This window comes from Limulus polyphemus, unplaced genomic scaffold, assembly GCF_000517525.1.
Source record: "Limulus polyphemus unplaced genomic scaffold, Limulus_polyphemus-2.1.2 Scaffold317, whole genome shotgun sequence".
In the NCBI taxonomy this organism is placed as follows: domain Eukaryota; kingdom Metazoa; phylum Arthropoda; class Merostomata; order Xiphosura; family Limulidae; genus Limulus; species Limulus polyphemus.
This window is the reverse complement of record NW_013665927.1, coordinates 469826-483249: the sequence shown is the minus strand read 5'-3', so window position 1 is coordinate 483249 and position 13424 is coordinate 469826. Positions and strand designations below refer to the sequence as shown.

The 13424-nt window shown below is 31.5% G+C and overlaps 1 protein-coding gene across 3 annotated transcripts in view; it reads right to left on the bottom strand.

Annotated features, from left to right (window-relative positions):
• LOC106457326 (sodium/hydrogen exchanger 7-like) overlaps positions 1–13424 on the bottom strand; it is a 48028-nt gene that overhangs the window by 27710 nt on the left and 6894 nt on the right. For 2 of the 3 annotated variants that reach the window (XM_013916723.2, XM_022383199.1), the window contains exons 1-6: positions 12238–12498; positions 11109–11353; positions 6407–6484; positions 5842–5918; positions 3779–3876; positions 1093–1198 (exon numbers count right to left, since the gene is read on the bottom strand). In XM_013916723.2, the coding sequence (XP_013772177.2) occupies positions 1093–1198; positions 3779–3876; positions 5842–5918; positions 6407–6484; positions 11109–11353; positions 12238–12484 (851 nt within the window). In that variant the 5' untranslated portion in view covers positions 12485–12498. Of the gene's footprint in view, positions 1–1092; positions 1199–3778; positions 3877–5841; positions 5919–6406; positions 6485–11108; positions 11354–12237; positions 12499–13424 lie in introns of those variants that run through there. The other variant, XM_022383200.1, reaches the window with a different exon arrangement.

Genomic DNA, 13424 nt, shown 5'->3' with positions numbered 1-13424 from the left:
AAAATATGAAATTTTGAACAGATGAAAGACCCATCCTACCTCCTTGAAATCTTGGTTCAAAAGAAAGAAATGGTGTCCTTTGAATTTAAAATGGCTGAGAAAGCCATTAGGGGGACATTCTGAGCTTTCAATTGGTTATTCATGTCATATATAGAAGTAAGTGCATATAAAGGAGCATTTCTAAAAATGGAAAGAGGTGTGAACGGGGTGCCACTGTGTTTGATTTATTACATGAGCAATATCTTAGAAAATATAAGAGGCTTTTATTTTATATTCTAGCTTGTCAATATTGGTAATTTGAGTTTCTAATATTTTGATTTCACAAACATCTAAATTGAACCAGTGCTGCATTCAACATACAATGTGACACACAAAAATTGATTTTTATCTGTTGTTTTTTTATTTACTTTTAAATTATGAAATTGAGTAATGTACAGTACTAAAATTTGTATTATAACCTACAATTTGATACCAAAGTTAGTGATGTGAATTCATAAAATAGTAGTTCAAACAAAATTTTGAATGCGAGTCAACAAAAGAGATGACATGGCCCTTCACCCATGACCCGTCTCAAAAGGGTTAATGAACACATACTTTAGATAACATAGTATTATATATCTATTCATCAATAGCATTTATACTAAATGTTACCTATATTTTTCTCACTGCCACTTTTTACTTTGTTAAGTTCAATAACATATCACTTACAAATTCAGAAAAAAACACTACTGACAGTTATTTTAAAACAAGAATAACACCAAACTTTGCTAGGCTAGTAAAACTATTTTACTGTAACATGCTACACCTTTTCAAAACATTTTTTTTATTTATTTACAGTGAACTCTTTATTTATACTTTTAATTATATATAAGCCTATAAAGATATCATAAAAATAAGAATTATATAAACCACTAGAAATATTATTGATCTTGGTAAAAACCACAAATAAAGGGTTTTATACTGTTTGAAATCACAGCTACATCACACAGACCACAGGAACAATTACAAGTTTTATTAGAAAGCCTATGAAAAAAGTGATGCACACTTGTAGTTTTGTATAGTAATACAAATACTGTATAGGTGAAAACCTACCCTGACAAAACAATGGCTACCGCATCATTCAAAATACTCTCCCCAAACACCATAGCATACAAGTTGACATCAACATGCAGATCATGGAAAATAGCCAAAACAGTCACTAAAACAAAAAACATCAGTATGTTAATATTATGGTCTTCCTAAGTAGTAATATATATAATTTTGAGTATACAAAATGAGATTGAGATCCTATTTAACCATCAGTTATTAATGCATACCCGAGATCTAAAATATCAAATACCAAAGAGTATAACTAAAATGATTACTTTTCTTTACATAATTTCTAATTAATAAATGTATTTTACAACAAATGACAGCAAAGTTTCCCTATCTATTTGGCCTGTATTACAAAATCATGTCTTAATCTCCAATTATCTTGAAAACACATATCATTGGAACCTACATATAACAAAAACAGTAATGGCTATGGATAAAAGTATTTGAATCACATGAAACAAATACTTTAGACTGACATGTTATACTGCTTATTAACCCTTCAACTGCATGATGTTTGAGTAGGTGACTGCAGTTGACATAATATGATGTTTGAGTAGGTGACTGCAATTGACATGATATGATGTTTGAGTAGGTGACTACAGTTGACATATGATGTTTGAGTAGGTGACTGCAGTTGACATGATATGATGTTTGAGTAGGTGACTGCAGTTGACATGATATGATGTTTGAGTAGGTGACTGCAGTTGACATGATATGATGTTTGAGTAGGTGACTGCAGTTGACATGATATGATGCAAGCATTTTGCACACATCTTGAATGTTCCAAAGCAAAAATTCACAAATCTTTACATAAGGAGTGGTAGGCAGATTTACACAAGCAGCAAACAAAGGGTTAAGGAGAAACAAATTTTTCAAAGATTACCCACAGCTGTAACACAGGAGAAAAATTGCAGAAACAGCTAAACATGAAAACCAAGATATTAAAAACATTTTTACAAAAAGCTTCTGAAAACTACAGTGCCAAAATGAGTTCAATGTAAACTTAAATGGCACAAAGATATAAAATTAATCTGTCTATGGACACATGACACATACTAATTAGTTCAGAAATAAATGGAGGGGGTTAAACTAATATATGTAGCTGAATGCTGGTAAATGATGAGAACATAACGTTTTGGGACATCATGGGACCTATTGGTCCATCTTGGCTGCTCCATCCTCTAAACTAAATTAAAATGATTAAAAATAAAAAACAACTTAAAGCCAACCCATTTCATTCACATACTTATCAAGCTTTTTCTTAAACTCACTTAAAGTTTACTGCCCCTACAACATCTGAAGGCAACTGTCTTAGCTGAAGATGACTCCTATCTTGCCAAAATTTATATTTGTGCCCCCTAGTCCTACTATTCTCATTGTTAAATATAAAAAAATATGATGCATCAACACTATCAATTTCCTTAACAATCTTAAACACCTCAATCAGATCCCCCCTAACTCTTCTTTTTTTCAAGAGAAAACAAATCAAGAGATTTCAGCCTCTCCTCGTATGACAACCCCTCCATCTCAGGCACCATTCTTTGATTTAGTGAGCCTGTGCCAGTGGTGTTAAGACTTGATATAATTTTGTTGTTTATACTTAAGAGTTACTCATCTAAAAGTTACTAAATTAAAATACTGAATTTGATCTGTAAGGGTCAATAATTGCCTGTCTGAGGAAGTTAGTCATACAGAATTTTAAATGGCAAATCAAACTGCTTATAAAAGCATAAAAAAAAAGAGAGGTTGATTTTTGAGTATAGAAGAGCTTTTATTCAAACTATTTACATGAAAAAAAAAAAGAATTGAGAGAGAAGACAGTCAATGTATTTTTTATTCTCTTGACTGCCACTGACAAAACATCATCACATCCTCTACATATCACTTTTATAGATTCTTATTTAGAATAGTTTGTTCTTATATATCTACAAAAATTATACAAGTTGTTGACTTTTGTCTTATTAGGACATGGGAGAATTTATAACTGACAAGGTTGAGGCAGAGATTAACCCCTAGATTTCAAGTAGAGCCAATGGCCAGTGAAAGGGAAAAATTGAAGTATTACATTATGTTTAGTGGAAAGCTTTACTAAGACAAGGCCCTGTCTATTAATTTGAGTACTAAGAAGTCTTCATAAATTTAAAAAGCAGTAAAAAATTATTTTAAAAAATATTAAAAACATAAACTTCAGTAAATTAGAAAAAGCACACTTACAGGTATAGGTGATTGAGTTTTTTTATTTTCAAAAGGAAGAGTACAAATAACTTTAGATAAAACAGAGTATGTCTACTCATCATTTAACATAGTAGATCATAATTTCATAGAATATGGCATCTCTAATGGAGGAGTGTTGATGTAGAAGGATGACAAAATACTTGAAATATGTATCAAGAATAAAAAACCAAAAAAAAACTGTGTGTTGTGACATAATTTCTTGATTCAAAAACAAACATTTAATCATAGATATGTAAACATTTATGAAGCTTCCCATAAATTTTTGTTAATAAAAAGGGAAAATATTTTTCCAAAATGGGAAGCTTTCACCTATTTCCACTGCATGGCAAAAACCTGAATAAAATATAGCAATGTCTTTTTTAAATCAAGGCTAGATCTAGTACAAAGACACAATTATTCCTTCACATATGCATACATCTTCAACATTAAAACAGTTAAACGTGCTTACCTGGATCAGTCGCTGATATTATAGCTCCAAAATATAAAGAGTCATTGAAGGAAAACTCTACATGTGGCATGAGCTGAACAAAACCATACACCACAGCCCTATATAAAGACAAAATAAATGTTGTTAAATACAAAACTGGTCTTTTATGTACATATACTTGTAAATCAACATCAGCAACATTTTCCTTACCTGAAAATTTATGTCAGAAGATATTCACCACTCCACAGACTGAAGAGCTATTACCTCACATCACTGCTGCAAAGTTTTTGTACATGCACAACACCTTTTAATGAAACTTCCAATCCTACACACAATAATGTGTAATGTGCTAGTCTATTATTCAGTCAACATTAGACAATACCTCTCCACCAATAGGAAGGGTGGGTGGTTCTGTGGAGTGTTGAGTATCTATCTGAACTACATTTTCAGGTAAGAAAAATGTTAATTTCAGAAATGCTATTCACCTCTTTACAGAACACGTGGCTAGAATCCCATATTAAGAAGATGATGGAGACACATGTGTAGAGAAAGTAATGAAAAAATGAGCTTCTTTCTGATATTATAGTAACAGAAATGGAAATTCTATGAAGTGTATCACCCACTGGGGGAAGATATAGTGGGAGCATTACTCGATGAAAGGCCACATCCATCTCAAGCATGAAATACTCGTTGTCCAAAGCAAGTAGCTGTTTGAAAGTTACAGTCCAAAGAACCTCCTGTGTGTGTGTGTGCTAAAATGTTGTACAGATGGGTGGAATGTAAAGGCTGCTCAACTGGCCAGCATGCCTCAGGAAGTCAACAGACTATGTGCATACACTGTCGCTATGGCAATAAGTCAAGACATAAAGTAAGTGAGAAATACTTTAACCAGTGATATGATTACCAGAATAATCAACCTGGACCTGCAAATTGCTTCTTCAGTACTTTGTAACTGGTAATAATGAAATTAGACTTACACAAAGTAGAGAGATATATGTTCCAAGTCTTAGATTCCTAGTTGTGATTGAGAAGAAAGTGTCACAGCTTATTTGATGGAAGTATTAAGTATAAATGTTTTTACTCAAAATATGTGGTTAAATGGTTAAACATAATAGTGAAGTATTACCAACTAGCTTTGGTCTTTGGTACCTCTTTTGTAAAAAACTACATCATTCTTTACTTAACTACAGATAATTAGTTGAAAAAAAAGTGTTATTAGAGGTGTTTATAAACACAGAAGGATAAGTGGTTATATTGTCTGGTAATAACACAACTCTAGGGATTAGAGGTGTTTATAAACACAGAAGGATAAGTGGTTATATTGTCTGGTAATAACACAACTCTAGGGATTAGAGGTGTTTATAAACACAGAAGGATAAGTGGTTATATTGTCTGGTAATAACACAAATCTAGGGATTAGAGGTGTTTATAAACACAGAAGGATAAGTGGTTATATTGTCTGGTAATAACACAAATCTAGGAAAAGGATATTGAATGACTGAATTGATGATGTTTATTTGTTTTGGTAAATTTTAGGCAAGTTGTTGTTAATGGTTACCTGTGGACCCATAGCTTTCAAATAGTAGTGTTGATACACCCATTTTGTCTCTAACCAAACTATGAACTGATAAAGATAAAAGCGTACATAAGCATTATGAAATCCTCCAAGTTCAAACATTAGGTGCAATATAAAAAAAATCTTATATTATGAGTCATTTTCTTATGAGAAAAAAGAAATGATTTATTTTAGCATAAATATAACTAGATTGTAAAACAAACAAGAAATCAATCTATTTGTTATTCCTCAAAGGATGAAATGTAAAAAACAGCAACACTTAACTAAATTATTTACTGAGCTTCATTTTACAAAAAAAAAAGAAGATTTTGGAAGTATATTCATGTTTTAAGTCTAAATGAGAGTAACTTGGGGAAAATCCTTTAAAGGTACATGTGCATACAAAAAAAATAATTTATTACGATATTCTATTCACAATTCATATGATTTATGCACACACATATAAAAAAAAAAAAAGGGAGAGAGAGAGAGAGATAAACAATAAAGTACATGTAATATTCAAACTTACCCAACAACAAAACATGATATTGTTGTTCCAATAAAAGCAAAAGTCATTATAGCTCCAAGATTGCGAAAGAAAAATCGCTAAAGAAAAACAAAGGAAATGATTAGATATAGCTCTAAGTTATGAAGTTTAACTATAAACTTATCTTGTTATAAATTAAGGCATATTAAGATGTTTAATGAAAGACATGCCATCCTTACTGCATTATTACGGTTAGCTCCTTAGAGTTAGAAATTAATTTTATATTTAGTCTTTATAACTGAAAAAATTAAATAATAAACTGTTAAAAAATAAACTGCAGATCAATGGTTCCCAATCTGTGTTCAATAGAAAGGTTGCATAATTACAGAAAGGAAGTAGCAGGATAGCATATAAGTCACACTATAGTACGCCACTGTTAAAAATAATAATAATAATTCTGGTGGTCTGCAAACAAAAAATGTTCGAGAACCATTGCTGTAAATTAAAAGAAAATCATTTGTAAGTTATGATGACTAAAACTGAATATCATGTCAATTAGGCATATTTCTTAGAAACAACATAAAGGTAATGAAACATTTTGTCTTACTCTTTTCAAGCTGTATCCTGCATTGAAAATAATTGGAGGAAGAATTATGTTGAAGAATATCTCTGGATCAAAAGTTGCCTAAAAAAAAGTTATAATAAATTGTCTAACAAATTAAAAACAAAGTTCAGAGTTTCCCATTTGACTGTACAGCTTTTATTAATTTATTTTCTAATTTACATCACTTGTATGTAAAAGTAGGTTAAATAATGTTTTTTTAAAAGCTTATATCTAGTTTATGTTGCCTGAATATATATTGAAGCAACTACTGATATTAATGACCACACAGCAGTAAGAAGGTACTTACAACCTATTATTTTGTTTTTTTTCCAAATTAGAACAATACTGAACAAGTTAAAAAACAGACAACATGGGAATAGAAATACGGGTTAAAGAATAATATTTGTTAACCAAAATTAATACAAGACTATAGAGGTTCATTAAAGGGATATGAAAATTGCACTTATATGTAGCAGGTAGTGTTGTAGAGCTATGAAGCAATGCAAATATGTGTTTGTTTTTTCAATGTATTGGGAGTATGAAATGAAAATAAGCACAAATCCATACATTCTAAAATTCATGGAAAACAGGTGCTGGGCAGAAGAGATAAAAAAACACAAAACTCACCAGTTAAGGATTCCACTGAACCTGGGGAATAACTATAAGCAGCAAGTGGAACCCTGAAGCTGAAGAAACAACAATATGATGATGATAAAACTACAAAAAGTATTATAATTCATCCATGTGCCAGCCTTCAAAATGTTCTCTATAAAAGGTATAAAGATTGAAATGTCAAAGAAAATAGCCAAATGGCAAATATGATGATATTTAATCTGAAAATCACATCAAAAGTTTTTGGAAATATCATGATAAATAAGATGGATTAACTGCATTAGCCAATTCGTTAATGTGAATGGAGCAAGTCCAAGTAGCAATATTTGCCATAAGGAATAAATAACCTACAATGAATACCTCAAAAAAGATCCCCTTCATACCAGATAACAGGAAAAACTCTAACACAAAACAGAAAACATCCGGTGAAATGAAAAACAGGGTCAGTCAGAGCAGGTAACACAATAGGAAAAAAATAGCCGTGGCCTCTCTTGCTACCAAAGTGTTTTGTATGAAGGCCAAATTGAGATATAAATAGAGTCCTCCAGGAAAAAAAAAGAAACCAAAAGTGCAAGAAGCATCAATGGTAAAAATATTTGAACATATTCCCCCTAAAGTGAGTAACAAAAGGAAATATGTCTTCAGGGAAAGATGGTATAGTAAACACATTGCAAAAGGCTCAAAAGAGGATGGTGCTAGACAAAATAGGACTAGACTTTAGTCCCACTGAGAACAATGTTGAGGCACTTGTGTGTGATGTAAATGAAACAAGGAGGAGGAAGAAATGGAGAGAAACTACTGTGATAAACTCATGATTGAGCCACACCTGAAGGTACTCAAGAGTAGTCTGAGATAATAAAACTTGCCGAGTTAGGATGGCACCACTGAGAGGCAATAACCCATCAAATGTGTCTCTTGTAAGCATGACATTGTGGGAATTGCATCACAGAGAGGAGTTAACATCTCCAAAACAGATACAACATCTCTGGCAGAAGAACAAGTTGAAAGAAGTAGGAGCATTCAAGACTCAAGAGATTGTAAAACCAAATCTGATGGGTGAATAGTGCCTTGATGTATGTGATACTGGGTAGGCACTAGATGAGACTTGGACATGTGAACAATCCAACACAGTAGTCCAATGAGTGCGAGTCAATGCTGCTGATATAACTATGCTAGTATAATCAAATCATCCATGTAATGTTGAATATTGATATGTAGCTTTGAAGGGCTATGAAATAATAAATTACTCCCCAATGTACAGAACACAGAAATGGATGTGAAGGTTTGTGAATCAGAACGTATAAGTAAGCATCTTTGATATTCAATTGAAGAACCTGTTAATAAGCCCACTGGTCTCAAAGCCAAGAATTCCAAATCCCCAAAAGGTCCCCCAAAAGATCTAAAGGAGGAGTTGTGTGAAAAGGAAGAAAACTATTGTTTGGGTCGAGATTTCCCACCCTAATTGTATCCCCTTTTCACAATACGAAAGGAGTAAAAAACACGAAAGATAGCAAGATGAGCAGCAGCTGAAGTGTGCAATGCAGGAGTATGACTAGTACTATCCAGATATCAAACAGTAGGATGATGACCTGAAGAAATACTTGAAATCACAGTCCTAATCAACTCCTGCTGTTGAGTTTCCCCTGACTGAGAATCAACTTTGGAGAAATGCCATCAAAAACAAAAGGATTCAAGAAAGAAACCCTATGTGGAGGTTATTAGCAATATTGGCATAGGGGAGATGAATCCTCTGCAACATAGCTTATGAGATAACACATAAAAAGAACATGCAAGCCATGTGGCAACAGAAACCAAGTCAGTAAGTGTGCTTCAGTAAAAAAACATGTAACCTGATATCTGCTCCAGAAAAAAAAGAATCAGGAGAATGAAAACAGTTTACAGCCAATATAGCCAATAACTGAGCAGATGAAGAAAGCTGCAAAATCATCATAATCATGGCCCAAAAAAAATGCAAATGATGACATGAAGACTGCAGAAGACTACATGGACAAAGTCCATAAAAACTCAGTCTAAGATTTAGTTTCAGTATATAAATAAAAAGAAGACTCCACTAAAAGATGTATGACAATTTCTCATAGCCTAAAACTGAGTTAAATTGTAATTTAGATTTAGTAGTTAAATATTTGTCGATATATATCCAATTTATGATATTTGCCAACTTGATTGATACACACAGTTTTATTTGTTTTATACAAATGTTTTAATATACAAACAATAATATAATTTACAATAATGGTTATTGTAAACAATGATTTATATACAAAAGTTTTACAAACTTACAAGCAATATAATATCTTCTTTCTAGTCTGGAACTTCCTTGATATCTTATCAAGGGTTGACAGTGAGTGGGTTAATTTTGAGTTGATATAGGTATAATTCACTTAACAGGGAGCCCTATTGTTCTCGCTGGACATACGTTGATTACAGGTCGAGTTTCCACCGATGACGTTAGATAATGTTTTTGTAAAAGTACTAATGTCCCGTGTGAATCCACTGAAGTTAAATGGTGTAATGTTTGAAATTTATAAACGTTCCTGGTCAAATATCTTAAGTTTCCTGATTAATAAGCTTTATAACAATCACAGTTATAGCTTTCGAAGTTTATAGCACACCAACTGTAGCAAACCAATAATAGATACTCTTTTTTTGGCACGGTGTGTTGGTTATATTTATAGGTGTGGGGAGAGTTTCTCGAAAATTCAGATTACGTAACAATACAAAGCTATATTAGTGTTAACGTACACACATATATTGTTGATTCTTACACTTGAGAATCTTCTACAACTTTAGAGAATAGGTGGTAGTTTTGAAATACATATTTAACAGTATAATTTATGTACATTTCTAAATATAAGTTAAATTTAAACAAACATCAATATTAAAATAAATGTATAATAATAAATCTGTCACAAAGGCCAATAAAATAAGAAATACATGGCAAAAGATATTGTTCAGAAGCACCTTGATTTCTAAAAGCATTAGCTGCAATTTGAATGTCAGAAGAAGGGGGGGAGAGAAATAATGTTTCTGATATGACATCCTGTTATAACACACTGGATCCCTCAGTGATGCAGAAATACGTTCAACAATTCAAATGTTACATACCTAAGAACAAAATGGAAACAAGTTCACTAGAAACTTTTTAAACACTATTTATTTAGCTTTTCTGGAATTCCTTAAAGGTAAGTACTGTCTTGTAGTATATTTATGCTTATGTTTACACCTAGCTGTAATTACTGAAGATAGTAACATTTCCTGGAAAAAACAGATCCTTTCCAATAGTAAGTAGCTCAGTGGAAATTCTAATCATTATAGGTTTTAGTTTTTGTGTGAATTGATTCAGTTATATTACGTATTTCTAGGAAGTTTGATACAAAGAACGGATTTAATTAGCTTACAAGTTACTCTTCAGTCTGGTTTCTACAGTTAGATTACTTTTGGTCAGAAGTTATTAATAATTCTGCAAGTGTTGATAAATAAATCATATATTGCTTTAGTAAATGAATATAGGCAGAAGACTGTTTTTTTATATGATTTAAACTGCTTACATCTGAAAATGTTTTATAAGTTAGATATAAAAACAGATGTATATATGTTCTCAATCAATATGATTATATTCACTGAAAGATATATTATGTGTTACATATGTGTATGTTTTACATGAACATACATACACCCACACATACATAAAATATCAAGTTTAACTTGAATAGTAAGTATGCATATTTATATTGTGTGTCACATCATGACAAGCAAGTGTTCTTGTATTCATCCCTTATGAGGCACATAATTCCAGTATGTGAATTTGTGAAACATTAATACTGTTATATTATTATTATGTGATATCACTTACATTTTAATATTTAAGTTTTCTGTATTGTACAAAGTAGCTAGTTCTAGAAGAGTAGAGCATACAAAGTTTTGGCTAGGCTTATACTGACACACATACATTTTTTCAAATGCTTAAAATTATTGTAAGATGAATATCTGTTTGAAAATTATATTGAACAAAATTAACTGCTGCAAAATATTAAAGCTCAAGCTAAATAGAAACTTAAAACAAGCTTTTCACCTTTTGGTCAATATTCTGGCTCTCCACATCAGTTACTTCTCCACGAAACACATATGCATATGTTTTATTCTCACTTTCAGTTTCCATTTTGGAATCTCCTTCACCAGTTCTAACTTCCATTGTGAAGAATAAACTATCAGGTGGCAAGTCCAAGACAGTGACATTATTGGATGTTGGCTTTACATTGACAAATGAAATTTCAGTGTCTTCAGCACTATATCTAATGACAGCCCCAATCACAAGTCCTATAAAAATAAAAAATTAAATCACTGATAACATTATTAAAACACCATAATATATGTGACAGTCTTAACTAGTTACTGTACAACTCAGTCAGGAATAAAAAAAATAGCAGTTTTAATTTCTAAACATAGCTATTTTTGCACCTACTTTTTTAACATATTGTGTAGAAAAACATAATAATTCAGCTTAAACAAAAATTTCCATACTAACAAGTAACAACTATGTTTATTTTTCAAGGAAACACTTTCAAACAGTAATATCTAGCTGATGTTTTCTCACAGAAATATAAAATTTATATAAGAAAAGTATACTAAATGCAACAAAGATAAATAAAGGCATAATAGAAAAAAATGTAATAAAATCTACAAAATATCCATATACTACCATTAAAATATACAGTAACAATGAGGAAAAACAAAGCAAAACTAGTTTAATAAAGACAATGTTTAAAAGAATGTAATTTCTGTTTGTACGATACTCTTTAATCAATGCTCAACTATGTTTTTCATTATTCTACCTGTACAGTGGAAGTTAAACTAGAATACATTTTATCTGATGTTTATTAATAAATTATAAGTTTCGTAGGATAAGTCGGTGAAAACTGAGTATAAACGTGCGTCATTACTATATAAGTGAATAGCTTAAGCTACATCACACTTGCAATTTACATAAGTAATATCAAGTATGTAAATTAGTAGAAGTACTAGTTTAAAATGTTAAACACGGAATCCTATTATCAGTTCAGATTTACTTATTCTTCACAACTAACACAATGAAGAAAAGGAATTTACTCTATCTAAATATACGAATTATACTTATAGAGTTAATCTAAGTATGGTAGCGTAGTTTTAGTAAAAGAAAAAATAACGCAAATTCAGGAGCTCACCATAGATTATGGCGAGGCCAGTTTCATGAAGAAAGCGAGCTCGTCTACGCTTGAAAAGCCAAATTGTACAAACCGTTAATATTAACAAACATACATATGCAAGAATATTTTCCGAGTCAATACGATGAATACCCCTCGCCTTTTCATCTAATTTAATATCTGTAAGCGCATTTGCATGAACATAACTAAAATTGAAAGTTACTACAAGACAGAAAACACGCAGTAACCATGTACACATTGTCACCATCTTCGATACACAAACGATCGTTACTTTACTGCCACCAATAGGTCGCTATCATACCTCACATCGTCAAACAAATAACTTACTAGCTTATAATCTGCATTTAAAAGTGTTTTTGCATGTAAAATCGGAGTATTTTATTTCTGAAATACGTTATAGATATTACAAGTTTATGTAACTGTCAATGTCAATTATGATATGAACAATGAAGATATGGCTCAAACACAAAGGTATCCACGGTAAAAAATAAGAAATACCATCGTCATAGTTATTATCATACATATATATGTATTTATTTATTAAATAAGTTACCCGCGTGATTTATTTCTGTGACGATTCATGAAAACATTATTAATCACAAAAATCTACATAGGACAGGTGAACTCAAGTCAAGAGATTACCACTGTACCACATACGCATTACTCCTGAAACCCTCATTGAATAACAAGAAACGGCCACAAAACGCTGAAATTATGATAAATCTCATATCGGACCTATAATGTCATGAAAATAGTTCATGCTTTGGAAAAATGGTGAAAACCAGAGAGTAACGGGTAAATGACTGCATTACAACTTTAAACATGAACAATGTTATAGGCCTGCTTAATCATCGAAAAGGTTTGTTTGTTTGTTGTAAAGCACGAAGCTACCCAATAACTAATCTGTGCTGTGTTCACCACAGGTATTGAAACCCGGTTTCTAGTGTATACATTTTCAGACTTACTGCTGAGCCACTGGAAAGCTCACTAAAAAAGAACGAAAAATTGTTTTACACCAAAACGAAAAACATTCTTAGGTATAATCTTGAAAATATATCTCTTTAAGGGAAATTTTAATATTTTGGCATAAAATTTATATATATTTTTATACTCTTACGTTTCCGTTTGTTAATTGACTTTCCGTAACTTCGTTCCGACGAAACTTTAGCGACACAAGTCTTTACTTA